This window comes from Danaus plexippus, chromosome 14, assembly GCF_018135715.1.
Source record: "Danaus plexippus chromosome 14, MEX_DaPlex, whole genome shotgun sequence".
Lineage (NCBI taxonomy): Eukaryota > Metazoa > Arthropoda > Insecta > Lepidoptera > Nymphalidae > Danaus > Danaus plexippus.
The window spans coordinates 3605388-3631777 of NC_083546.1; the positions used below are offsets into that span (position 1 = coordinate 3605388).

The 26390-nt window shown below is 28.4% G+C and overlaps 1 protein-coding gene across 2 annotated transcripts; it reads left to right on the forward strand.

The window, feature by feature from the left end:
• The first annotated feature begins 404 nt into the window (after window positions 1–404).
• Window positions 405–26390, forward strand: LOC116769530 (potassium channel subfamily K member 1-like). 2 transcript variants are annotated; one of them, XM_032660655.2, is made up of 7 exons: window positions 405–540; window positions 13178–13286; window positions 14181–14285; window positions 22546–22686; window positions 23635–23844; window positions 24043–24231; window positions 24443–26390. In XM_032660655.2, the coding sequence occupies exons 2-7, from the start codon at window positions 13187–13189 to the stop codon at window positions 24742–24744; spliced, it is 1047 nt and encodes a 348-aa protein (XP_032516546.2). In that variant the 5' UTR covers window positions 405–540; window positions 13178–13186; the 3' UTR covers window positions 24745–26390. The 2 variants fall into 2 exon arrangements, with proteins under 2 accessions (XP_032516546.2, XP_032516545.2); XM_032660654.2 differs by lacking the exons at window positions 405–540; window positions 13178–13286; window positions 14181–14285 and adding an exon at window positions 16170–16978.

The following is a 26390-nucleotide window of genomic DNA, read 5'->3' on the forward strand; positions in this document are numbered from 1 at the left end:
CATTGATAAAGCGACATGGCGGGCGGAACGCGCAGACTCGCCTATACAACCATTGATAGAGTGTGATAAGGGTTGTTTATATATTTCGATTGATCCTAAGATTTTTCTCGTCGTTATTGTTATAATTTATGGAGATTTCAAAATTGTCACAAAAAGTCTATAATTTAGTAAATGTATGTAGTAATTTAGAATGTAAAAAGCTATAAGCTTGAGTGAATCTTATCAATGCTAGAAGCTGTATAAAAATTTTAGAAATATATAAATTTTTAGGTGAATTTTTGCGGGATTGATCTTACCCAGCCGATATACCTACTATCGTGGCTGAAAAATGTCGTGTTGTCGTATAGGGTAAAAAGCTTTTTAGAAGAGCAGCCTCTTTCAGACTACGTACAATAATATAGCCTACAGACGGGGTTTAAACTTACCACGGACCGCACGTTTGTGTCGAATTTAATCCAATATATTTATATTAAAAGTCCCCTTAATATTTGTGATCGCGTTTATTAAATCAACCAAGAACGAGACTACTAACTAACTTAGGTATGTATTTTTTTAATTTGTATATGTGATGTGGATTTTATACAGTAATTGAATTAATTTCTTCTTGATTTAAATTTACATAAAATTTACGTGTATCAATTGATTAGTAAATTCGTAAATATACATTGTTAATGTCTGTATTAGATATCACGTATCCCTTAGACATATTGAAATTTTGTAACGAATATTAAAAAATAATAATGAACATTAATTCCTTCATTTACTTTTTTCTGTAGTTGAGGGCGCTGAATTAGACTTTTTTTCATTTTTTACTGTTGTTGAATTTATTTTTAGAGAGTGGAAAACTTCGTCAGGTTTTCTTTTAGGTAGTCGAAAATGAATGTGGCTTTATGACAGTTTTTTAAATTGCACGTTGCGTTTGTGTCAAAATAGAAAGACTTACGATATTTTACAGCTAAAATAGATTTTAACACTTCAAACTAAGGTTTATTAAGGTTCAGCTTTAATTATGGTCTAGCGTACTCATAGACACAATTATATATTTTTGTATACCACTCAATTTAATAGTGTAATAAATTGGTTTTATTTATATTTTATTGCTGGCTTAGGCCATTTCACGATAAATAATTGAATCGTAGTCCGTCCTATTCCTAATACTCTAAACTTTTTTGGATCTTACTATGTTCCGTCTTGACCAAACTTATTCTGGAAATTCCTCTTAATACGATCTCATTTTTCTATCATAAAAATTAAAACTATCCTGAGCGTAAGTCAGATAACTTCTTTGCCGTTTAAGCGCAGTGTATTTGTTGTTAGTTCAGATACATTTCTTTACAAATTATCATCAACCAATAGAACAACTTTACAATATATTTAATGCAATTTTTATCCAGTAATAGAATGTGTTTGCTTGTTTTAATACAATTCTAACTTTAAAATAAATGATACTCTAAACTGAACGATATTCTAACCATCCACGCACGATGACGAAAACTTCTCATCATTAGATAGGCTCACTGTCCGGGGGCCGAGTCCATCGCGTTGCAGGGAAAGGAGCCTTAACAACTGCCTGGGACTTGCGACCCAGGTGTATGTTTCAGGGGCTCCTATCTAAATCGCATTAAAGCTCACCTCCACCGTCCAAGCTCCTCTCTTTACCTAACCAAATTTGTAATGAACCTACTACTTACTAGGGCTGCCTTCGAAGCACGTTCTATGAATGAATTATAGTAGTTCTGGATAGACCCAAGTGTTTTAGTGGTTTTTGTAGAGAGAATGAGTTTGTGTAACATGTTTTACATGCGAGGTATATACCTATAATAATCAATAATCTACTCAATACTTTCCTAGATAAATCTATCTTAATATGATTCACTTAATAAGACTAAGCTTTTCTATTTTATCCGAGGTAGTATGATTTATATATTTACTTAAACAACTTGTTTTATTTAATAACTAATCTTCTTAGATGTTTTAAATGTGTTTGGATTATTTAATATTAATTTATATAATACATATTTCTGTAGATATTTGTCTGGCTCGTTTGTCTGGTTGCCGGTAACGCATAGGCGTCATTGATTTTACCAGTCAAATTAGTGTATGACGAAAGCTGATGTCTCGCAAGTATGAGCGTTTTCTCCTCTCATATTTTAGAATTTTATTGCTTCAGTTTTAGTAATACGTTTATTACTCATTTCTTAACATTTACGAACTCAGCTGTACTCTCCGTCTACATTTCTACAATAAGGGATTTGATTATAATTTAAATAAGGTAAGCAATGTTTTTTCACATATATATGTATAACATTCAAAATCAAAATTCGGTCTAAAAGGGGATAGAAATGTTTTCTTACTAAACTCAGGTTATTGCCATTGGGTGCTCTAAACTAACAAATCGAAAACTTTCTTCAGAGATTAGGTAAAACTTAGTTTTTGTTAATAATAATTTTTTATAAATAATTGTATGCAGAGGTCTAATTTATTCTGTTAATACAGTCTGCTTCAACTATTATTTTATACAGAAATATTATAAATTACAACACTAAATACCGTATGGCGTGCTGTTGGACTGATACAGTTGCAAGTTAGGTTTTCGACAGTTCCTGAATAAAAGTCAATCATATAAATTCTACCATTAACTTCAATACGAGGTCGTTTCTATATTTCATAAAACTGATAAATTTTAATACATTTCCTATTGTTTTGTTTGAATGATAAACATAACTGTACACAGTATGGTTCCTAATATATGAAACAAAATATAAATTTTTACATCATTGTATTTGTGACAATAAATATTTTTTATTTCTTATATGAATAAAAATAAGTATATATATACATATTTTAAAATAAAAGTAGGCTTAATTACTTCATCTTATATCGATTCTCTACCTTTGAAAATTCGTTCAATATAGCTACGGTTTTAGGGATTAACTTGAACAAAGAGACGGACGGACGGACGGACGGACGGATTATTTTTAAAAATGTTATAAATTTTACTTTGTAAAATAAATATTTTTGATATGGATAAGAGTTGACTATGTGATATATGGTGATGTATAATAATTCTAGGAATAATTACCAAAACAAGTAGGCAGCATTCTGTTTACATATCCGGAACCGTAATATTTTAGTGACGTCATACTTTGAACTCGTACCTGTAAAAGTCAAGTAAACAATGTAACATAATGAAGCTTCAATATTGACCTACGTTTTTAACTTAAAATGTTCGTCCCACAGTTTGTCACATACATTTCTATCTAAATAAGTATAGTAAAAAAAATTACAGGAAAATATATTTATTTAATAATACCCCCCCAGGCGGTTTCAAACGGTGACATACTTTTTAGATAAAAAAATAGGCTTTTTATAACAAGAATTTTATATTATAAGTGATCATGTGACGTGATATTGTCAAAAAAAAATATTTCAGAGAAATTTGTATATATATATTCTCGAACTATATATATAACTTTGGTACAGTGAAATCTTCAAGGAAGTACTTAGGTAGTTACGTCGGTTTTAATTTATTGATAAAATTTAATCAAATATAAAAAGCTAATAGTTTTAATATTATTAAATGAAAAATAAATAAATTTAATGCAGTAAAAAAAGGTGACAGTAAATTGTGTTTCGTGTGAAATATTTAATTTCATATACTTTCAACATTCGGGAAAGCCTAAGTTGCAAACATTTTAATCCGGCTATTGTAAAGTACGTAACAACAAACAAAAATACAGAAACAAAGTTCGTAAATCCATGTTCACCGTAAAATTCTGAACAATAAAAAATAATTGGCACTTTTTTTTAAAACAAATTGTATGTATAATAATAATAAATATAATATTTAAACCACGAGGTTAGTTTTTTATTTACAAATCTTCATGTAAATTTTGCTAATTTAATTAACACGCCTATGTGTGTACGTGTTTCTCATTATAACATTAAATAATCTCGGAATAAAATAGTAAATGTATTAGATAACAATATAACTTTTAAATATGAATCTAGAAATACCTTTTTTATTCCAAATATTCCGTAGAATAAAGAGCCTCGGGTGATATTTTTCAATTATTAACTTTTGATTTAAATTTAAATTTTCAAGTAAAAAGGTTTCACTTTTATTTGCAATTATCCTAACTATAAAGATACATAATGATAAAAAACTAATTCTTATACACGTAATATTATATTATTTTCAGTATAAATAAGAATCCTTGTTTCAAATTAAAGTTATTGAAAATAGCTCCAGAGTGCTACGCCAGAAAATTAAGAAATCGTTACTCTTTGGCGGTAGATGATAAATAACAGACATTCACTTCTCGTCTGCCTGCGATCACGTTTGTTGAAAAGTAACCGAAACGTCGGTATTATCTAGTTTTTTAAAAGGATATAATACTCGTCGCAAATCCGAAAAATATTAGGTTTATTTAAAGGAATACTCGCGAAAGTCTTAGATCTCAATATTGAAAATAGTTTTAATGATGGAAATGTATATGTTTTGAGTCGAAAAATTCAAGGAAAACTTGAAAGACTCTTCTTCTTGTTGAATTTAATGTGACTTATATGTTTGTCAATCGCGTCATGATTCTCTAGTAAAGTTGTTATTCCTTCGTTATCTTAAAGGCATTCAAAGGAAGTTTCATTAAGGTAATTAAAAAATTTTCTTCATTAGAAACTATACGAGCCACGATAACTTTTATTCGCTGTGATAAATCTGTATTGATGTTATATTATTTTTGTTTAAAATTTTAGTTTATATTAAACCCTTAAATAAAAAAAAAATCCAGCGAGCACAATAAAGTTCTGCTTTATAGTTATATTTATCTGATTTTAATACATTTATAGGAATAACTAAGGCACATTAAATTGAAATTTTAATATATTAACATTGAATAAAGCATTAATTGTATATGTATGTATAACATTTTCTAATTTAAGTGAGCAAGCAAATGTTTTTATAAATTTAAAGTTAAATTGAAATCCGTTTAAGTATTTTAAGCAGTTCAAATCACCGACATAACGGAGATTAGCGACGAGAGAAACTTTTAATTGGTTATAATTCAGTCTATTGACATTTCAAATATTTTGCTTTCATTTTTTTTATTTTTCTAATTTTGCAGAGTTAACAATCATTTATTATCAATAAATATTTTGGTTAATTTAATTATGTACATGTTCAGCAATATTCCAAGCTTCTTTGTTATGTAATGATATTGATGTCATTATATATCTATTTAATCTCAAAGTTCAATATTGTATAAAGGCTTCAACAAACCTGTGGTAAGAACGGCTAGACATTATTTACGTATGTTACGTAAACTGAAAATTTATAACTACCAACGAAATCAATGTACATGTGACTAGCTATGAAATGGTCTTCACCATTTAATTATTTTGATCGAGCTTTTAAAAGTATTAAGTAATCTTGTTAATCATCGGATTTTTTGTGCCACATAAATGTAGAAATCAATCGACGGCTGGGAATTAAAATTTGAATAATATGTATCGATTGACGCGAAGTTCACGGTCAAAGAGCCCGTGACTTGACAAGGATGTCTGTCTAAATTTTCAAGAGTCTGTGGTAACTTATACATTTTAGATTAATTTAGTATTATAAGTATAAAAGTAAAATTTTATACAAGGTGTAGCATAAAGTAATATTTTTCATAAAAATAGTATGGATTAAAAAAACAGTCAGAATGATAAAGTAAAAATGTGTGTGTAAAGAAATGTTATTCCACGAAGATCCAATAAATATTAACAGCTATGTGTTTGCTATACATATAATTTTTTATGAGGGGTGGATATTTATTTATAAATAAGAAAAGCTTACATTAAGCACTAATCATCTTTATATAGTTTTAACAGTATTTTAAAAACACGTAAGGGTTTGTAACACAATTACCTAAGTATTAAATAAAGACGTATGTAGATTATATGTGTAGAGTGTGCACGATTTGAATAGGAAAAAAGCTTTTAATAGAATATTGACACTAAAAGCCTACTTAATATTAATGGTTGTTATTTTAACAATATGTTTAAAATAACTACGGAACTCATATTAAACATGTCTCAAGTGTACTCTTATTTTGTGCAGGGTTTAAATTTTAAATACATAAAGCTTTTATTTAATAATGGTTCTTCTGTTTTTTTTCCTACGATTAGAATTTATTATTTTAATCGATGCTGTGACGTTGGCTTTGACAATGATATCAGTTGCAGGGACATTCATCACATATGTATGTATGTCGAATAATATTTATTAAGTTTTAACTAAAAGTCTGATTCAATTAAATAGTATTCTCTGATTGAAATACACATTATAAGCACACACATATATAAAAATTATATAAACAATATCAATTCGAACCCACGACAATGTAATCTTTAAATGTATTTCGTAATATTTTCTTTAAGTATAAGTTCAAAGCAAACGTGATAAATATGACTCGTAACTCTAAAAGATTGTAGATAGAAGTAAATATAAAAGGTTTTTGCTATATTAAGTAAAGTTCTTACGCAAGTAAGTATGTTTTATTGTTGTTAACATAAAAGATTTAGTATAAAATCTATATTGACAAAGGATTTTCGCTATTTTCTTTACGAAAATCTAACTTCAAAATTTTATCTTAATCTAAGTATTTTATGTTGTCTAAAACGTAAGACCTTTTTTGTTACTCACAGAGCAGGTCATCGAATGTTTTTTCTTGTATAAATCTTTTTGTGGAAATTTGGTCTAAATAACAAAGAAGTACTCAATAAGTAAAAGTAAGTTTATGATTTTTGATTTTTTTGTTAGATTTTATTTTATTTCTGATTCATTGTAACAGCTGTCACTTTTCTTTCTTCATAATAATTCTTTCACGCTTGAAAAATAATTTGGTATTCAGAGTTGAAACGTATAAATAATTGAATAGCAAAAATTTTTCAATCACTAGTATCTTCAATCAACAAAATCTCTATTTTCTCATTAGCTGGATTCTCGAGTTATTCAAACCTACAAAAAGAAAAGTTATTACGTAACATTTGTTTTTAAAAACAAAACCAATTTTATTATGTGAATGGTGTAATTTTTTTATGAGAAAGGTTGTAAGCAAGCAGATGGCCTACTTGATGGGCAGTAGTTACCGTCGCCTTATGTAGCGATGAATTGCTAACTTTGGCTGTTAAGAAAGAGGGAGGGCCCACCCCTCTATTCCCCAATAAGAAAATGGCAGGAAAGGGTGAGGACAGGAAAAGGGCCACCGGCTGTCTCACTCGTGGGACAAAACGCAGCCATTAAAGACTACTTCACAACGATATTCTGTGGTACTTCCCCGGTAGAACCAGCTCATGTTCGAGCCTTAGTTACTTGACCACAATTAGGCTCTATCACCTTAAAAACATTAAGTTATTACGACGCTCCAAACCTCTAAGATAGTATCCTCTTACTAACTTAGACTTTTAGTTTAAGTGCTCGTCTTTTATTTAAATAAAATCATTTACAACAGATCCTTCGCCGTGTATATAACAACACAACCTACATTACATCGCCTTCAGTTTATTCATTTCAGGAATTTAAATAATAATTCAAAAGACCAAAATGTTATTTTAATTCATTTAATAGTTTAATTCAATAATAAATCTAAATAATTTGAACAAGTGTCAATTTAAGTTCCTTTTGAAAAAATAATTTCGACAATTTCAATCTTATATGAATTAATAAACGCAATCATGTGTCGTTGATAAACGATAACTAAAGTTTAATGCAAAGTAAATTTAAAAAACGCAGCGTATTTATAATGTATAATAAATACACGATAACAAGTATCAAAGGTCCAGTCTGCGGCTATTGTGTGGAAATGTAACAGTGTTTTAGTTCTGTTTATTTATTTATAAGTTCATAACTGGAAGTTTTTGATAATAACTAAATAATTATAGATTTCAAAATAGAAAGTTTCGAAGCTACGAGCAATATATTTGAATACGTTTCTAATTATAAACTAACCACCTCGCTTAGTGGACCAGATATCAAAGATAGAACTTAAATGACAATGGTTGATATACACGTGTAAGCTCGATGGTAATATTAAGAATCGAAGTCAGCCTCCAGATGGAAGTCGTGAAATGAATAATAATAAACACCCATTATTTGTATTTTAATCGCATTTCAGACGTTTTGTAATTCGTTTTTCGCTAGTAATGTTTTTCTTTATTACATATTAGATTATTAAGATAGAGACAACAAATTCTTATGTATCAATAATTTTGTTTAGTTTAAACGTTAAGAGAATGACAAAGAAATCGCTCTTGTCATGAAATGTAAAATGTAGTTGTTACATAATGAGATCTAAGATTTTCGCGAGTATTCATTTAAATGAAACTAGTATTATTCGGATTTACTACGCGGATTTTATTATTTAAAAACTACATAATCCCGACGTTTCGGTTACTTTGCAGCAACCGTGATCACGGGCAGACGAGGTGTTACAGTTGAGTGTGTAGTTTGTCCATGGTTGCCAATGATTTATTATTGTTTGGTCATTTGAATGGAAAACAATGTTTAATAGGTAATAAGTATTTTTCATTAAATTGTGAACTTTGGAGTAGTAGGATTATTAGTAGCCTCCAAATCTTGCTTCTTGCAACTATTCTTTTGTTTTGTTTTAATATTCTTGTGTTTTTGTTTTTTTTTTTCATTGTAAAAATGTATATAGTGTTTTTGTAAATAAATTAACCTCGTATAATTGTAACTCATTTAGGGTTATTTTTATATACATAACAATTATGGAGAAAATATCCTGGAATAAATGTCCATACTATGTAGGATAATTGATAAAATCCATTACGTCATATAATTATATTTGATCATTATGATGATGATAGCGTTATAATAAAAATAATATTTGATATTAAGCCATTGTTAAAGCTTCCTTTACTCTCTTTGCCACTTTGACCCATAACATTTTACGCGAATGTGTTATATCTATGTTTTATGTAATCTGGTTCAAACATTTCATGTCAGCTATTTCGAGAAGAATTTCAATAAATAATAAATTGGTCTGGAAAGGTCAGCTTTATACTCTAGATTATTGCAGATTAAATTAAGACTCTATTTATATACAAGCCGAGAATAGTGAAGAGACTTGGAAAATTCAAAGTGCATTTTTCGTTTTATGCATCTCATACACATATGTGGACTTGATGAATATAAGAATATAAATGAAATGACATTACATTCAAATAGTGCAGAGTAATCTTGTAGAATTAAATGTACATAAAAGTAGATGGAAACAAATGTGCAACTTCCGTGATATTGAGACTTGTCGCGAGTAATAGGGAGAAATATTTTCGTTTACGATATAATTATAAAATATAAATTTTAATATTTAAATTGAAATTACAATTAAATTTTAAGCGCTCTCACGGTTCTAGTTATAAAATATATATATTTAAAAAGTGATTACATCTGAATAGAAGAATCGATTGAATAATGCTGATGTTTAATTTATTGAAAAAATACATAAAAATATCAACACTCTCGTCTGTGTTGAATCGACATTGAAATCGCAAATAAAAAACAAGAGTTATTGTGAATTTATATATATTATACGTATATAATTGTCAATTTAAGAAGCCTGAAGAAAAGAAATGACTTCATCAAACTTCGCTTAACTCTGTCCACCGTTAAACTGTAAGGCAAGCTATCTAACTAGTCAGTAATAGTGTTAGTCCCTTGTTCAAGAGACAATTAATTTTATGCGATCGTGTAGATTGAGTAATCTTCCGGCTTGAACCTATCGTTTTATTTGTAATACTTTAAACATAAATGATCCTAAGAATATTAAAGCATAATATTATTAAAGGAAAAGTTTCCTGATTGAATTAAATAAAAACAAATGTTTTAGCAATAAATTGGAAAGATAAGTGACGCTACCAGTCTCATATTAATTTATTATAAGATTTATATTTGTCAAAGTTTTGAATTTATATGATATAAAAATATCACTATATAATATTTGAGTTTCTTATACAAAATTACTTATAAATAAATCTAAATTATTTTTATTTTCTAGAAGTTGATAATGGACGCTAATTTTGTCAAGTAATGTCCAGAATTATCGTATCGTAGTTACATTAAACATATTCACCTTAAGCTAACACATTTAGAAAGTGAAATTTTCTTTATAATATGTTCTTACCTGATACATAATATATTCCAAAAGTATTTTGTTGTAGGTTATTCAAACATCAGAATTTCGTAAGAACTGTCAAATGTTAATAAATGGATAAAGATAAAACTCCCGTACAATAATAATCCCTGAAGTGAAATTTGTCAAAACTTTGTATGCTGAATGATTAAATGATGGAAAGAGCGACAGAGGAAAAATGTTTTACGTGTTATAATTCGTCCGAAATAAATGTGATAGTGGGTGACAAATATTTAAGTTCTCATTACTACCTAAATGTTAAATTATTAGAATCTTTTATACATCATTTTCATTTTATTTTCTCATTCACAGTTAGTAATTAAATGTTGCACATTTTTTTTGAATATGGAATACAATTAATATGCTACTTTGAATTTTCATTCGTTACTCTTTGTTCAGACGTAGTTTAAGAGGAAGTCTACAGTATGTCTATGGTCTGCAGTTGGCATCGTCACGTTGCACTCGTGGCGTTAACAGCTTTTTTGCTCATAAATCTGTTCACATTATAGTAATGAGAAACTGGAAACGCTTTGTATATTGTCTCATGACACAAGCTTGTGTAATTATTCAAAGATTCGTCATTGTCTGTAGTCTGTTTGAATGTAAAATTTCACAATTTCATATAAGCATAAATATAAACATACACGAATTTCACGTTTTACCTATTAGACCTCACTAACACAAAGGTTACATATTTTTTGTTACCTTATATTCTACATGAAAGCTTTGTATCACTTCTACATTGGTAATAACGTTAAATACAAAAAGAATATTATATTTGATACAGATACGGACGAACAATATCATTTTCTGCGAGTAAATATGTCAAGAGAAAGGCGAATTGAATAGAATAGAAGTTTGATAAAACAAAATATATTTTTCATTCTTTGACAATTGTTTTGTGTTGTAAATTTTCTGTTTCGATACAATTGCTTATAAATTCATTTTTCTATTGTCTTCGAGAGTCGACCGAGTATTTGATTTTTATATACAAGTCCAGTTACGGCAGTTTTGAAAATCATTTCATATTATTTACTAAGGAAATGAAATATTTCGATGAATATTTAATCCATATATATATATATATATATATATATATAATTAACAATATGTATATGTTTGAATTAACAATTTAAAAAAGTATAAAACTATAATAATTTCTAAAATTGTCAATGTTAAAGACTAGGTAGACATTCATATAAAATTTTTGACAGATAAGAAAACTACAATTTAACTAGTTTTTCAATTCATGGCTCATTTTCAAATAATGCCATGATCAAAGGAGATTCTTAATTTAAATTCTTAATTTATCTTAATATTTTGGGTTTATTTTTAAATACATTGATGGTCTATATAACTCCTGTTGCGTTCAATAGAGTTTACTCTTGAACGAGGTCCATAAAAAAATACAAAATATAAAAATTGCATGCCGGCGTTTGACATGAGAAACACGTCGTATAGCTTTAAATAGTTTTCTATATCAGTTTTAAAATTGTCAATTTTTCTTCTTAGTGGATTCTGTTACTATAATAGTTACTAGAAAATAAATAATTTTGTTTTGCAATGTTTTAATTTTACTTATTTGTATATAAATGTCTTATATATAATATAATATATACTAATAATGTCAATGGTTTTGCTCTTTGCATCACATCTTTTTTCTGCTTCTTTGTGAATAAAACATATTAGTAAACATTTTTTTACTAATGTGGATGAAATATATAAAAAATAATGATAAAAAAATAATAATAATATAACTAATGTTCGATAGTGGGCATTATAGGAATTTTAAATTAATATCTTTTGATAGCTACTCCAGATAATTAAAATCAATTTTCCCGTTGGCAGATTCCTGGCTCTCAGATAAATTGAATTTTGCCAAAATGGAATGGAATCCCAAACGTTAATATTTTGATGACTCTTAAATTGACTTCAACGGTCGACATGAAGTGATAGATATTAATTAATACGATTATTTTATGTGGACTATATTGGTCATATGGAAGTACTAAATTTTATAACATCGTATTTCATTATTTTCTAGGATTTTATAATTTGGGTTTCATATTCCTATATATTACTAACTAATTCTAGATACTTGTAGACTATAGCGAACTTAAGTTTCTAGGAAAACTGTGGAAGCTTAGATATTTATTTATGTATGTCATTCATTTATATTCTTTAAGAAAGTTTGATGTATCGATGGAAATATTTTTGTATTTTATTGTGCAAAGATATATGATATATTTCTAGGTTTCAACGTCGAGGTCATTTAAGCGTAAAGACAAAGAAAAGCGTAAAGACATCACACGTTATATATATTATATAAGATATTATTTACCTATGTAATATAGGCCTGCTATAATTTTCAATTAAGAGTTTCTGAACATAAGAAACTTTTTGTAGTTTCAAAAAAGACGTTCAGATTATCTTTTTTACACAGTTATTTAGAAACAATAACTTAGTTACAAATGATTTACATAATATTGGTAAATATTGTACTTATCTTTTGTGAGTATGGTTATTGAGAATGAAATTGTCGGTGAAATCAGAAAGGTTTTCTGTGAAGTATTCTAAGATATATAATTCTTTATTTTATTTTATAAATATTGATATATTGATTAAAAAAAATCAATTATGGAACATTGTTGAAAACTTTTTTATTTGTTGGATACCTGATTAAGCTTAAGGTTTGTAAGCGTTAAGTGAAAATATAAGTAACAAAGGGTAAGAACCGAAGCAAAATGCCCTGCTGTTTTTAAAAGGAATATACCAAAAAATAGACTAAACTTTGTTTTTATAATATGTTGTATAATCACTAGTGAGGTGTATTTTTGTTTCTAATAAAATTTCATTCAAATCTTGGATATTCTAATAGGCTTAGATGTACATGCATTTAAGCCTATTGTGTATGAGCTGTTATAAATTTGTCAATTAATGATTTTATGTCAAATTATTAAATGTTGCAATTATCTTTGTTACAGTAAGTGACGATGCGCTTGGTCATGCCGGGTTGTGTGGTTGACATTCGCAAGATGCCTTTTGTGCGACTGCTTCTTATCATCATTGCTATGGGCATTTATCTTACCATGGGTTAGTATAAATTATTTGTGTTATAGAGTAAACAATGTGTAAACGAAACTAATATTTTTCGGATTACTACTCGTATTTTATTATTTTAAAACAACAACCGTGATCACCAGAACCTTGACCACAGTTGCTGCAAAGTAACCGTAATGTCGAGTTAATGTAGTTTTTTTTAAATGATAAAATACGCGTAGTAATCCGAAAAATTATAAATTCATTTAAATGAATACTCGCGAAAGTCCTAGATCTCATTATGTAAAAAATTTTACCACATTTTATACATACAAAAACTTCTTAGGCCCTTTGTAGCGTGAATTTAAATCATTTTAAGCTTACGGTTATTGTTGTATGATATCAAACCTTACTGTAAATATATAAACCAATTTATTATATGGATTAATTTATTACCATTTCAAATAACTATAAAATTGTGTTAGCATTAATAAAACAAAATTAATAAGTACATTATAATTATAAAATATTATTCTGTTTTTCGTGATAATATTCACTTTGCTAAGTAATCTGTTAGAGTGATTTAATTGAATTCTATTCTAAAATAGCGTACTATATTTTTATAAAAATTCCAGGTAAAAGGAGTTAAAGTTGATTTCTTTAGCGTATCGCGATGTACAAAGCTCAGCTTTTACATTTAAAACGATGACATAGACCTTTCGCAATAAAACAGCTAGCAGTAAAATCGATATAAATATTTTACTTTTGTGTATTTAGAATAATTTGAAATAATTATTATTAAATTGTCGACATGGTTAGAGCACATTTTATGCTTAGCTATCCTTCAGGTTTCTTCGCTTTGAATTTATGGTTTTGATAGTAGAAAAAAAAAAATTTACGATATGGTCAGTGATATTCATTTATTGCTAGTTTATGTATTATTTGTAGGGGCATCTGTATTCCAAGCCCTCGAAAGGCCAGTTGAAAGAGAGACAGAGAAGCGTGTTGCCAAGATTAAAAATGATTTCCTTATCGAACATCCATGTGTAACAGGTAAGTTGAACTGAATTGTACAGATGCAATATTTATATGCGGTTTGATGGATGTGTTGGATTAAATTTTTATTAAAATAAGTTTAATCAAGATACTAAAGGGAAAATGTTTTTATATAATAATTTAATCAAGCATAAACATAAATAAATACATTTTAATTTTTTGATCATGAACCTTTACCATTACTTACGTTACGTAATTTGAAGGTTGTTAGAAATTTATTAGTTTTAAACAGTAAATAATTAACTATTGATCAAATAGGTCGTTTTGTTTATCTTTAAGCCTTTATGACGCAACAAACAAAGATCATCGTCACAAATCGTACGTTAAACGTGGTGACTTCGGTGATTTCAATGTAAACAGTTTCTATCGGCACTCAGTAGAGTGGGGCATGTTTATTATTTATTGTTTTCCTACTTTATCGGAACAAAGAGCGCATCATTGTAAACAATTATATCTAACACGCGACAAAATGATAAAAAACACTTTTCTCGCCACTTGAACTCACGGCGTCTTTATAATATTGAATATTGCTGTGCTAATTCTAACCAAAATAAATCGCCTTACTTATGACCATCATGTATCGTAACTGTTTACATAAACACGTTTTCATAGAAATATCAAATACAACGTTAATTTATTTAAGTGTGATAAATTGACAGTCAGTAAGTCGCTAAGAAATAACGTTGATTTATTTATGTCTCCCAATTTGACACTCAGGGATGAAGCTCCTATTTCTCAAGTGTTAACCGTCGCTATGAAACAACGTTGATTTATTTAAGTATGATAAATTATAACCCAGGAATGAATTTCTTCGTTTCTTTAGTGTGTAGAACTTAAACCAAAGAATGATGCCAATTGATCGGGAATGTTAAGTGGGACTTAAAATTTTATAAATACCGTTCCATAATTTTTCTAAGATCATATGTTGTACAAGCCTACATCGAGTAGGTTGGACATTAAATTAGATCGTAAGATTTATTTTAAATAATATTAGTTTAAAGCAATCTTTGAATTTCCTTCGGCCTTTCATCTGTAGTTAACGTAACTAACTTGAAAATACATACATATATGTATATTTTGCTTCATTAACAATTTGTTCAACGTAAACATTTCCTCCTGATCAAAAGTAAGTATAATAATCGAGATTTCGATATCGTTTGTGTAAAATAAAAAGGTGTTTTGAAAAAATCAGTATTTATAAGTTAAGAAATTTTTATATCTCATTAACAGAAATCAATTTGTGATCGTATTCATTGCAGAAATTCTTTTCTACCATCAATATCTCTGGACATATGATGAAGGACGACTAATGGCACATACATATTATATATAAACAAATAAGTAAAAGATTATTATCGGTGTACTTATATTTTTTTTTAAATTCTGGTTAGTTATTGAAGGTATTTTTTTATACCCAAATGTCATAGAAGTTTATATTAATACTCTTATACATATAACATATAATAGTAATAGCTAATTAACCAAAGATATTATTCTACAAAGATACCGAATCACCAACTACTAGCGTGCGCGTTCAGTTTTGATAAACAGAAATGATATGATTATTACAAGAGTTAACGAGTTTTTAACAGCATTCACTAATTACACATTAATAAGTTAACCATTTATATATTTTCTATAGAAACCACAAATTTAAATAAATAACCTTGAGTACACCATACAAAGAAAAGAAATAATATAATAATCATAATAAAATAATTCAAAATCGAACAAATTAACAAAGATTACTGTATTTACATAATTAAGAAACTTTTATATTGTCGTGATTTGAAAAATAAAGGTTGGTCGTGTTGGGTGCGCAGGCGCAATATCGTCACTTTTTTAAGCACATTGTGTCCTCCGTTCACCGTCAGTGGTACATTATACATAACTCAGCACTCAGCAGTTGATAGCTGATCGTTGTGCGCGTAGGTACTGTGCGTTTGAGTTTTGTAACAATTTAAGTATCTATTTCATTTGAGGTGTGCTACCCTAAAATGTATCAAGATGACATCTAAACTGTGTAATATGAAAGTGGTTTCGTTATTCTTCGAACCTAATCACCCTAAACGTTTTTTTAAGTATAGTTGACCGTAATTTCTTCCGTTCCGGTTTTTTCGGTACGGACATTGTCAGAAAGCTAGTGTATTATTTGACGCGGCTAAAGTTGAGCGCTTTCATATGAATATTGCAGTGTGTTTTTAAGTATTTTGGGGTATTTTTTTTTTAATTTGGACAAATAATTATAACTGGAGTGAACTCTGAATAAATAATTGGCTTTCGGAAAAGATTTACATAACATCAAACCAAAATGCCAGGCAAACAAAATAGTAATGAAAGGCCAAAATACCCTCGTATACATTCGTATGGGAGCATGAGCTCGGCAAGAAGTGACGACGATATGACAGTCCATAGCCAACTATTTCCCTACCCGAAAAAAATGATAGTGCCGAGAGAAATTTTGTACGAAGAAGAACATCCACCGTTCCAACCGCTATTTGCTACCAGCAGGATTTTTGGAAAAGCGAGATTCACCTGTCTTTTATCGATTTATATAATCTTCTACACCTCGTACTTGCTGTCTGGTGCTTTAGTGTTTTCGGCTCTTGAGACACCGTTAGAGAATCAGGTTTTGCTGGACGTCATCCGCGCTAAGCAAGACTTCGTAAATAAATATCCTAACGTCATGGGTAAGTAAACCAGATAAATGTTAAAATAATATATACTAACCTTTTTTATTACATTAAACATTAAAAATAAATAAATTTGAGTTTTACCTTCGAAAAAAGTTTGTCTGTTATTCGTTAACATTATTATAACTTACTTACGTGAGACTCAAAATTATTCCAAGAATGTAAAGAGAGCGGCATTTACTATAATTTGGAATTTAATTGAGGTTAATTAGAAATTTATATTATATTCATAAAGAATATGTTCTAGCCTGTGACGGCTTTTTATAAAACTATTGTAAGTTTTATAATCTTTTTATTATAATCTATTTGGTTTTATCTACACAAGTTAAAACATAAAGATTACTTATATTTAATATTTTCTATGTAGCATGTGTATAAGCTGTTATGATATATATTTCTTTGAACAAAATGAATTGTAAAATACAATACCGTGGTTTTCATTATTCCAAACAGGTTTTTACAAAGTAATCTATTATGCATATTTTAATGAATGCTAGTAATTTTCTGTTCAATAGTTTTTGTTCATAAAAATATAAGATAAAACACGACTCCTATCTAAAGTGGTGTGACAAATATTTTTAAGCAAAAATATTTAAATATATATTTGATATAATCATGGAAAAGTCCATACCAGATGTATTTATAGAATTTATATATTTTAGTAGTCTATTAATAAACGATATTTAAAATGCTTTTAGTCCTTTTTATAATTAACCGTGGGAAGCCACTCGATTTAATTTATGCCTACGCTGACATTTATTAGCGTTGATTTTTGTCGCTATAAATAAATGTAAAACTTATTTGATTTTTGATATAAATTATCATATCGGTTACCAAATATTATATCCAGTGTCTTTCGGTACGCTTTATATTATACTTCTTCTCCATTTCAACCTCAATATATCAGGTCAAATATTTAATATTCATTTTATTATATTAAAATAATATTTATGTATCTATATTTTGCAGTTATAAGTAAAACTTATTTGAAAGTTTCGATGATTGATATAGGCAAAAACTAACATTTAAAATATATATTAATGTCTAAGTAATCTTTGTTCATATTGATAATAAATCTCATATTAATATATTGTAAGATTCTTTATAATTTTATATTACGTAATCGATAATTATTGATAAACCGAAATCAATTTATGAATATTAAAATAACTAAAGATGATATTTAAAAGATGTTTTGTATAAAGTAATAAAGTATAAATTAACAAAGAAGATTGCTAAGAATATGAAGTCATATAAGTTACCTATCTATCGGAGTTCAAAAGATCCTCTGGCGTATAATAAGGATATGTTTGATAAAATATAAGCACTTTGTCATGTCTGTCTCAAATGATTGTTATTTGTCATGCCATCAAATTATTTCTTATTGCATTCTTATATACGATTTGTCGAACAAAGGATATTTGTTCAGGCTTTATACCTATATAAGTATAGATTATTTAGAATAACCAAGGTAAAAGGATGAGATATTAACCTATATTTAAATGTTTAACAGCCACTTAACATTATATATTGACAAATTTACATAAAGATGTTATTTTAAAATTTCATTAAGGTATATTCGTATTAAAAAAGGTCAATTTAAAAACATAAAAGTAGGAAATTCTTCTCCGTAAAACCTCAAACGTCAATTAAGGCATCGTTAAATACTCAATGTAACTTAATAATAACAATTTAATTCTATAATTATTCGTGATTGATGTAAATTGTAATTTTACTTTGAAAAAATTAATAACTCCATGAAAAGAAGATAAAATTTTAAAGGTTATATTCTCAGATTTTCTAGAATATTCCAAATATGTAACGTTACGTAACAATTTTAACTCATAAATCGACCACACCCCTGACACCACATCTTACTGCTATCGGACACTGACATATGATAAGCGAAAGAGATTTCAATATATCAAGTAATTAATTTATGTATGAAAAGCAAATTTATTTGTTTATTGAATGATATACAACCGAGTATCAGATTTTGAGATAGTTAGTTAAGTTTTCTTCATAAAAACGACGGAATATAAAAACGCAGCTTGTCCTGGCAATTAGTTGAATAATATTTCTAATTTGTATAAATTTAATCAACTTCATTCAGCGCCACTGATAAATTAAGATGGATCATTCTAACATAAGAGGATAAATTGATTCTCGGATGCGATGTGTAAAACGCATTTCAATTATCACATTCAAAACGTCCTGCAAGACAATTATTGGATTAAATGCAAAATGGGAAATTGGATTCCTGGCAAACGAGTATAATAGGACTGAGTGCATAAAACAATTAAATTCTTATGAGAGAGAAAAGAGCTCGTCCTTTAGATGGAAATCACCACGAAACTTAGATTAACGACTAAACCTAGAGCACCTTTTGTGTACAAAATTGCAGATCATTAGTATTCCAGAATTACTCCGTATCTTACTTGGCACGCGACTTTATTATATCTTGACTTGTGATGTATTTGTTTATTTTCTGTCTTTAAGGAGATATTATTATAATTTTTGTGAAGTGTTCTTTGAGTTTATCTTCAGATGCTTAATTATTTAATAATTTCAACTCATTTCCTTTTTTTTAAATGGCTACAGGAACTGACTTGGCAGGCAATAAAAAGGTAGTGAATTAAAAATTACCTTTTAAGAGAGAGGAAATTTGGTAAGAGTAAGCCCAAATTTCATTTATATTCGGTTTGAATTTAAATAATCTGCTTTTAATTATTTTTCCTGAATATCAGTTAAAAGGGCAATCTTGATTATATAGAGTGATGCTATTTCTAGCTCTAAATATATCTTTAAAAACAAAACTACCAAAAAACAATATAATATTTAAAATAAAACTAATATTTTCGGATATAAAACTGAATACTCCCGAAGTTTTTGGTTTCTTTGCAGCAACCGTGATCTCGTCTGCCCGTGATGTGTCCGAAACTTCTAATTTTATTTAAATGAATACAAACGAAAATTAACATAAATTAACACACAAAGAATAACCTTTAATAGAGAGTTTGTTGTTTTGCTAAAGGAATTCAAGGTTCATCCACTCCGGCATCAAAAATAATCTGGAACCAGGGTTTAAGAAGCAATAAAATATATCTTTATTCATTTCCTAGGATTTCATGTCATCGTTTATTTTTTAATTTTCTTAAGTCTATTCTTAATTTATGAACAAACAGAAAAACAGCCTTCAACGAAGCAAGGTTAATTGAGAAGCGTGTAACAAAATATTTCTTATTATCTATTTCTGTCCAAATCTTACCTGTTATGAAGCTTCGAAAGGTCGAGATTATCTCAAACCAGTTTGTATTACGAAATCCGGATGTTGGTCTAACGACATTCCCATATATGGTAATCTATGCTAATAATCAAAACGAATCTATTTTTAAGTGATATTAATTTTAAAATAAATTTATTTTTTCATAGAAAAACCAAAACATTTGTTATAAAATTTAAAAAAAATTTAACTTTAAAAAAACCTTGTATATACTATAGAGTATAGATAAATTAATAGTACTGTATTAAATGATAATAACTTTGTGATATTTGATAAACTTATACGATAAAATTTAATCATTTATCCCATAATGAATATTATGATAAAAACACTATTCCCTTTTAATTATCTACCTGGGATGTTAGTTTTTGTAGTTTCAGAGTAACAATTCTATTGATAGCGATAAGTATAGTATTCATATGACTGAATAATGTTGAAACGATAGCATACTTATCTGTGTCATCTTAATTCATACAACTATACTCTTATCATGCAGCTGGTTGTATACTTAATTATTGATTTGATTACGTGGGTGGAACTAAAGATATATGACGATAATAAATATTGATGATATTATAACGGGGTTAAGAGTTACTGATAACCGCGTAATTGTAAACACTTAGATTAACTGTGGACGTGTGTAAAATATACGTATAATGTATACATTATTCCATATAGCGTCTTCTCTTAGAAACTCCTAGAATCGGCTCATGATCTTAAAATTAGTATACAAGAATTAATAGAACCTTTTAAACTTTTATATAGGATTTTTTTAAGAAACAAGTTTTATTTTAATATTCTAAAAAGAACAAAAAATAGATTGTCTTTCATATTGTCTTACAATTTTAAATGAAAAGAAAAGAACAGAAACTATAACCATAATTAAGCTAACTACTTATTTAAAATATAAAAGTGTATAGTTTAAACATTGTAACATTATATATAAAAATTTGTTATTATAAATTTATTAAAATTGAGCGCGCCTTTACAAATACTATTTATATATAATACCTACAAATAATATACATGACATAAAAATGTTTTAATTTTATAATTATTTAAGTATCTGCGAGGTTTAGGAGGGCTGTAGAATAAATTTTGAAAGCCTTTTGTCTGTATACATGTGTGGTACTTATATCTAGTCCAATTAAAGTCATTAAAGCGGCTTACCTTAATAATATATGAGTTGTAGGGTAAAAGCTTTGCGGCTCACAAACTGGTTTCTTAAATGTAAAACTCAAATAAGCGGTTATAAGTTTGTTAATTATTTAACATAAAACAAATGGACTTAAAAATTATATCTGTATTATTCCAACTTTCATATTAATGTGTATTTTTGTGAGCCAAAACTTATTTTTATTTGATATCTTATATATTTACTTTTAAGCATAGTCCTCCTTATCTTATTTTGTAATAAATATTGTCACAGTAAATATCGATAACATCACTTTATTTTCAAGGTCATTCAGCAATAAGCCGACTGTTATGTGGATATATTTATTGTCATAAATATGTATTGTCGTAATAACATAAAATTATTATTTATACTACCCGTTTCCGCCTTCTTTGCCAGCGTAGTAAACCTCTTTGAGATGCGCATAACCAACCATCCTTATAAAGTTTATACGATTTTTCGAAAATCCTCTCATCTTGACTAGGTGACGATTGGTACCTTAGGACAATGCCCGTTCGATCAAAAGAATAATTTAAGTAAAAAGCTATTAGTTAAAAAACACCAAAACTTCGTATTATTTATAAGGGTTGTGAATTGTTAAAATAGTTCCATCACAGACCATTGTTACTGGTGTTACTACGAGTGCCTATAATATAATAAAGTCTCTTATTATTCATTGAGACTTTTTAGTATTGTTGTCTCCACTATCAAGTACAGTTAGTCTTTTATTTTAGAAAAAGAACTTAAAATGAAAATATAAGTAAAGTCGTTGTGGACACTGGTTTAGATTACTGACTCTGAAATATCATTAAAAATGATATTATTTATATGTATATAGAATTACATTTTTTTAAATCATCTGCTGACTATTTTTGTTTTGTTTAAAATTTAAGGTATTTAAAGAGTAACCTTGTCTTTCAATTAATTATTTTAAAATTAAACAGGGTTAGGGAGCTTAAAGTATTCATAAGCGCTTCGGAAGAATTTTGAAGATTCAGTTACAGTATTACAGAAATTTCAGTAAATGACACACAGAAATATATAAACAATAGAAAGATTTGCCAAATGTAAACTAGATGAAATCTTAAAAAATATATATATTTTTAGCTGACGATTTGGAAGTGCTCCTGGATGAAGTAGTTCGAGCTAGTAATCGAGGAGTATCTGCATCAAGAAATGTAAGCGGTGGACCTAACTGGAGTTTCGGACAATCCCTTTTCTTTTCTTCCACCGTTGTTACCACTATTGGTAAGTAGTATTAAATTATATAGGGAGCGTTTTGCAGCAAATAGAGGTTCCAGGAAAACTACGAAACTTACTTATATGTATATTATAATAAGAATTACATAATAAAACTTATAACCTATACCTAAGACTACATGATTGCTCAGATGTTAGGATAGTAAAATCATTCCATTGCTTATTTGGTATCAGGAATATTCTGGTTCACACGGCTTGGTGTTCGTTTCGCGAAGTCAGCAACGTCACTCGTAATATGGTATTTTATCCATACAACGATGTTCCCCGGCGAAGTTCATTTATATTTTTATTAATGAAACTAATATATTTTCGGATATACTACGCGGATTTTATTATTTTAAAATTATATAATCCCGACGTTTAGTTTCTTTTCAGCAACCGTGATCACGGGCAGACGAGATGTGAATGTCTGTCAGTCGGTCCTTGTATATCATATGATGATAAATAACAATCCGAAAATATATTAGTTTCATTTAAATGAATAAAACTCATTTATTTTTTAATACGTTGCGGGTATGTAACAATTATGTAATAATTTCCCCAATATGAAAAAAAACACTGTTCTTTGTGTCATTTTGATCAAAGTCTAAATAAGTTAAGTTTGGATAATTTTTGAAATTATAAGGTAACTGTAAAGTATCAATAGAATGTATTAACAATATTAAGTAAATTGATAATTATACTTAAGACGTCGTCTGCAGATGTTTCCTTTCATAATATAATTTTGTAGACATCATTTTACCTTTGCTTAATGATGAGATATGTGGTGGCTTTAACTACGAGACTGGTAATAAAGGGAGCGAGCAAAACTTTGTTCCCGACAGCTAATTTAATTAACTCTTGTTTCTACATTTCAAGCGTTTTATTATATCCATGTGACGTTTCGTAAATCCTTAAAATAATTCCTAGATTCACCTTTTCAATTTTATCTTTCAGGCTACGGTCACGTTACTCCATTATCTAAGCCTGGCAAGTTGTTTTGTATAGTCTATGCACTTCTGGGTATTCCCCTGACTCTGGTGTTGCTATCAGCTCTGGTGGAAAGACTTCTGCTACCAGCCACTGCCTTGCTGAGGTCATTGAATTCTGCTCTGGGCCATTTGTATCGACCCTTTACTATACGTTTAGTTCACCTCATGATCATTGGTGAGTTATAGTACAATATATAATATAACAGTGATGCTGACAAATTTCCAAAAAAAAAATTATGTACAACAAGTTTTGTGAACACTTTAAAAAATTAATTCATCAACTTTTTGTATATTAAAGTATTTTGCTGTTATGTTACTACAATGTGGAGAATGTTCAGTTATTGACGGTATATCTGGGTTTCCCTATTTTCAGTCATGATCCTGGTAGTGTTCTTCCTGATGGTTCCGGCCGCGATTTTCGATTCGCTTGAGCCGGAGTGGGACTACCTGGACTCCTTCTATTACTGCTTTATTTCCCTCACTACTATCGGGCTTGGGGACTATATACCTGGTGACTATCCAGACCAGCCCTATCGTCCCCTGTACAAGGTTGCCGCTACATGTAAGTTTTATTCTATTCTAGTAGTATTACTCAAATTAATTGAAAATAACGAATTTTTCTTCAAGTTATTGGTTGCTTTACCAAGAAAACCAACTTTAGTCGTCAATTTATGAGAGCTTTATTATAATTTCAGTCTGTTTGTAATACGTCAATGCATATAAAATTCAATTCAGCTTTATTCTCTACATAACTATAAAATTTTTAATTTCAGTTTATCTAATCATCGGTTTGACGTTCTTGATGTTAACGCTCACCGTCTTTTATGATATACCGCAACTGAATCTCAGCACTGTTTTCTCATCAATGAAGCTGGATGAAGATCCTGAGAAGATGCGTTTAAGTGGATCTGGAGTCATGGGGCCTGGATATGGAATTGGAGGTTTGGTGATGAGGGATGATTACAACCATCATGACCAGCGACGTTCAGTGGTTCACATTCGACCTCATTTGGATGACAGCCCCAGCCCTGAGGACACTACACCAGTCCATGCAAGGGATATCCGAGTACATTAAACAGTTTATATGACAGGCTTATGCTATCCTAAGTAGTAAAACACATTTATGAGTTTATCCAATTTATTATTACAGTTAGTTGAGGCTTATTAATGTGTCACTTTTAGTAATCATAATCAAAATGTGTGTTATAATAGTAGGTGTGACAAGCATTTGAAAAAATATGTAATCTAATGTCTTTTTCAACATAAAATACAAAAAAAAAAAATGCCCCAAAATCAATATTTAAAAGCTTTGTTCAAAAGTATTTCCTTATGTTATATTAAAATATTGTAGATTCTATGTTTTTTGTTTTGTGTAACTGAGTGTATATTGGAATAAAAAGATTAAAGTCGCTTTTTTGGCAACCGTCCTTCAATTTTTTTGTCGTAAGTGAATATCAGTTACTGGCATGAGATGGCAATTTTTTTGTTAAAAAAAAAAACGAACGAAGTTCGTTGTAAGACTGAGGAGGTTTTAAAATTTTCTCATTTTTCTATTTCAATTTATAGAAATCTATATAAAGAAATTTATGAAAACGTCACGAATTTCGATTTTTTTTAATCTGACTGAGAAACGTATCCCTCTTTACTGTATACGTTTTAAAACCTGCTGATGGCATCCTTCAGACCTTAATCGGCACTAAATTTTAAATGTAATGCAACTTTTAATAGACGTAAGTACAAAAAAATATTGAAAAATCTATATTTATATAAATTTAATCTTTGACGTATCAATTGTGTGTGATAGATGACCAACAGTATAGTTTTTCATATATGCGTAGAACATGTATATGTAGATTGTAGAAAATTATATTGTATGTGATTGTATAACCGTTTATCTAAAATGTGTCAATATCTAAATGTTTATAGATACGAATAAATGTGTAATCATATATCTTGTAGATTAAAATTAATACACTCAGCTTTGAGAATTTGTGTTAAGTATCGTAATTTGTTTATAAAAATAAATCTTAGTTTTCTTTAATTAATTCTTGAATATATGCTTTGAAACCGTTAAAAGCCATTGTTTCGATATGCTTACAAATGTGGCTGTGACAACACATTGTGTATATTTCAATTTTATGTTGCAAATTTTAGATGCTAAATTAAATCTATGACAATATTACAAAAGCTTATGACAAAATAAATACTCTAATAAACAATATATTTTTTATGGTATTCAAAATAAACATTTTAATATCTATAGTATATAGTAAATGTTTCGCTTATTCATAGTATTTATGAAGCAGTTTCAAAAAGGTTAAAAATTCCTAGTAGGTAAACCTCTATAAAACAAGTGACATTATTGTAAGTAGTGTTGCAAAAACTACGTATTGTATATCACCTAGTATGTACCTCTATCAAAAACTTACAGGGAATTTAATTTGAAAAATTTATATTTCAATCATTGTATACTATAATTTATCAAAAATATAAACTAATAATTTCATAAAATAAAATTCCAACATTATTTACCTACATGTTACAATGTAATTGTCTTCAAAGTATATAAATATATGGATAATTAATATTTATTTACACCCTAATACGAATAATTAGTAATTAGAATGTAAAATTTATAGATCTACAACACTGAATAGCCGTATTATATGTCGTATTTAAAAACATGTATTGATGCAATTAAAATAAACTCGATTAAAGTAG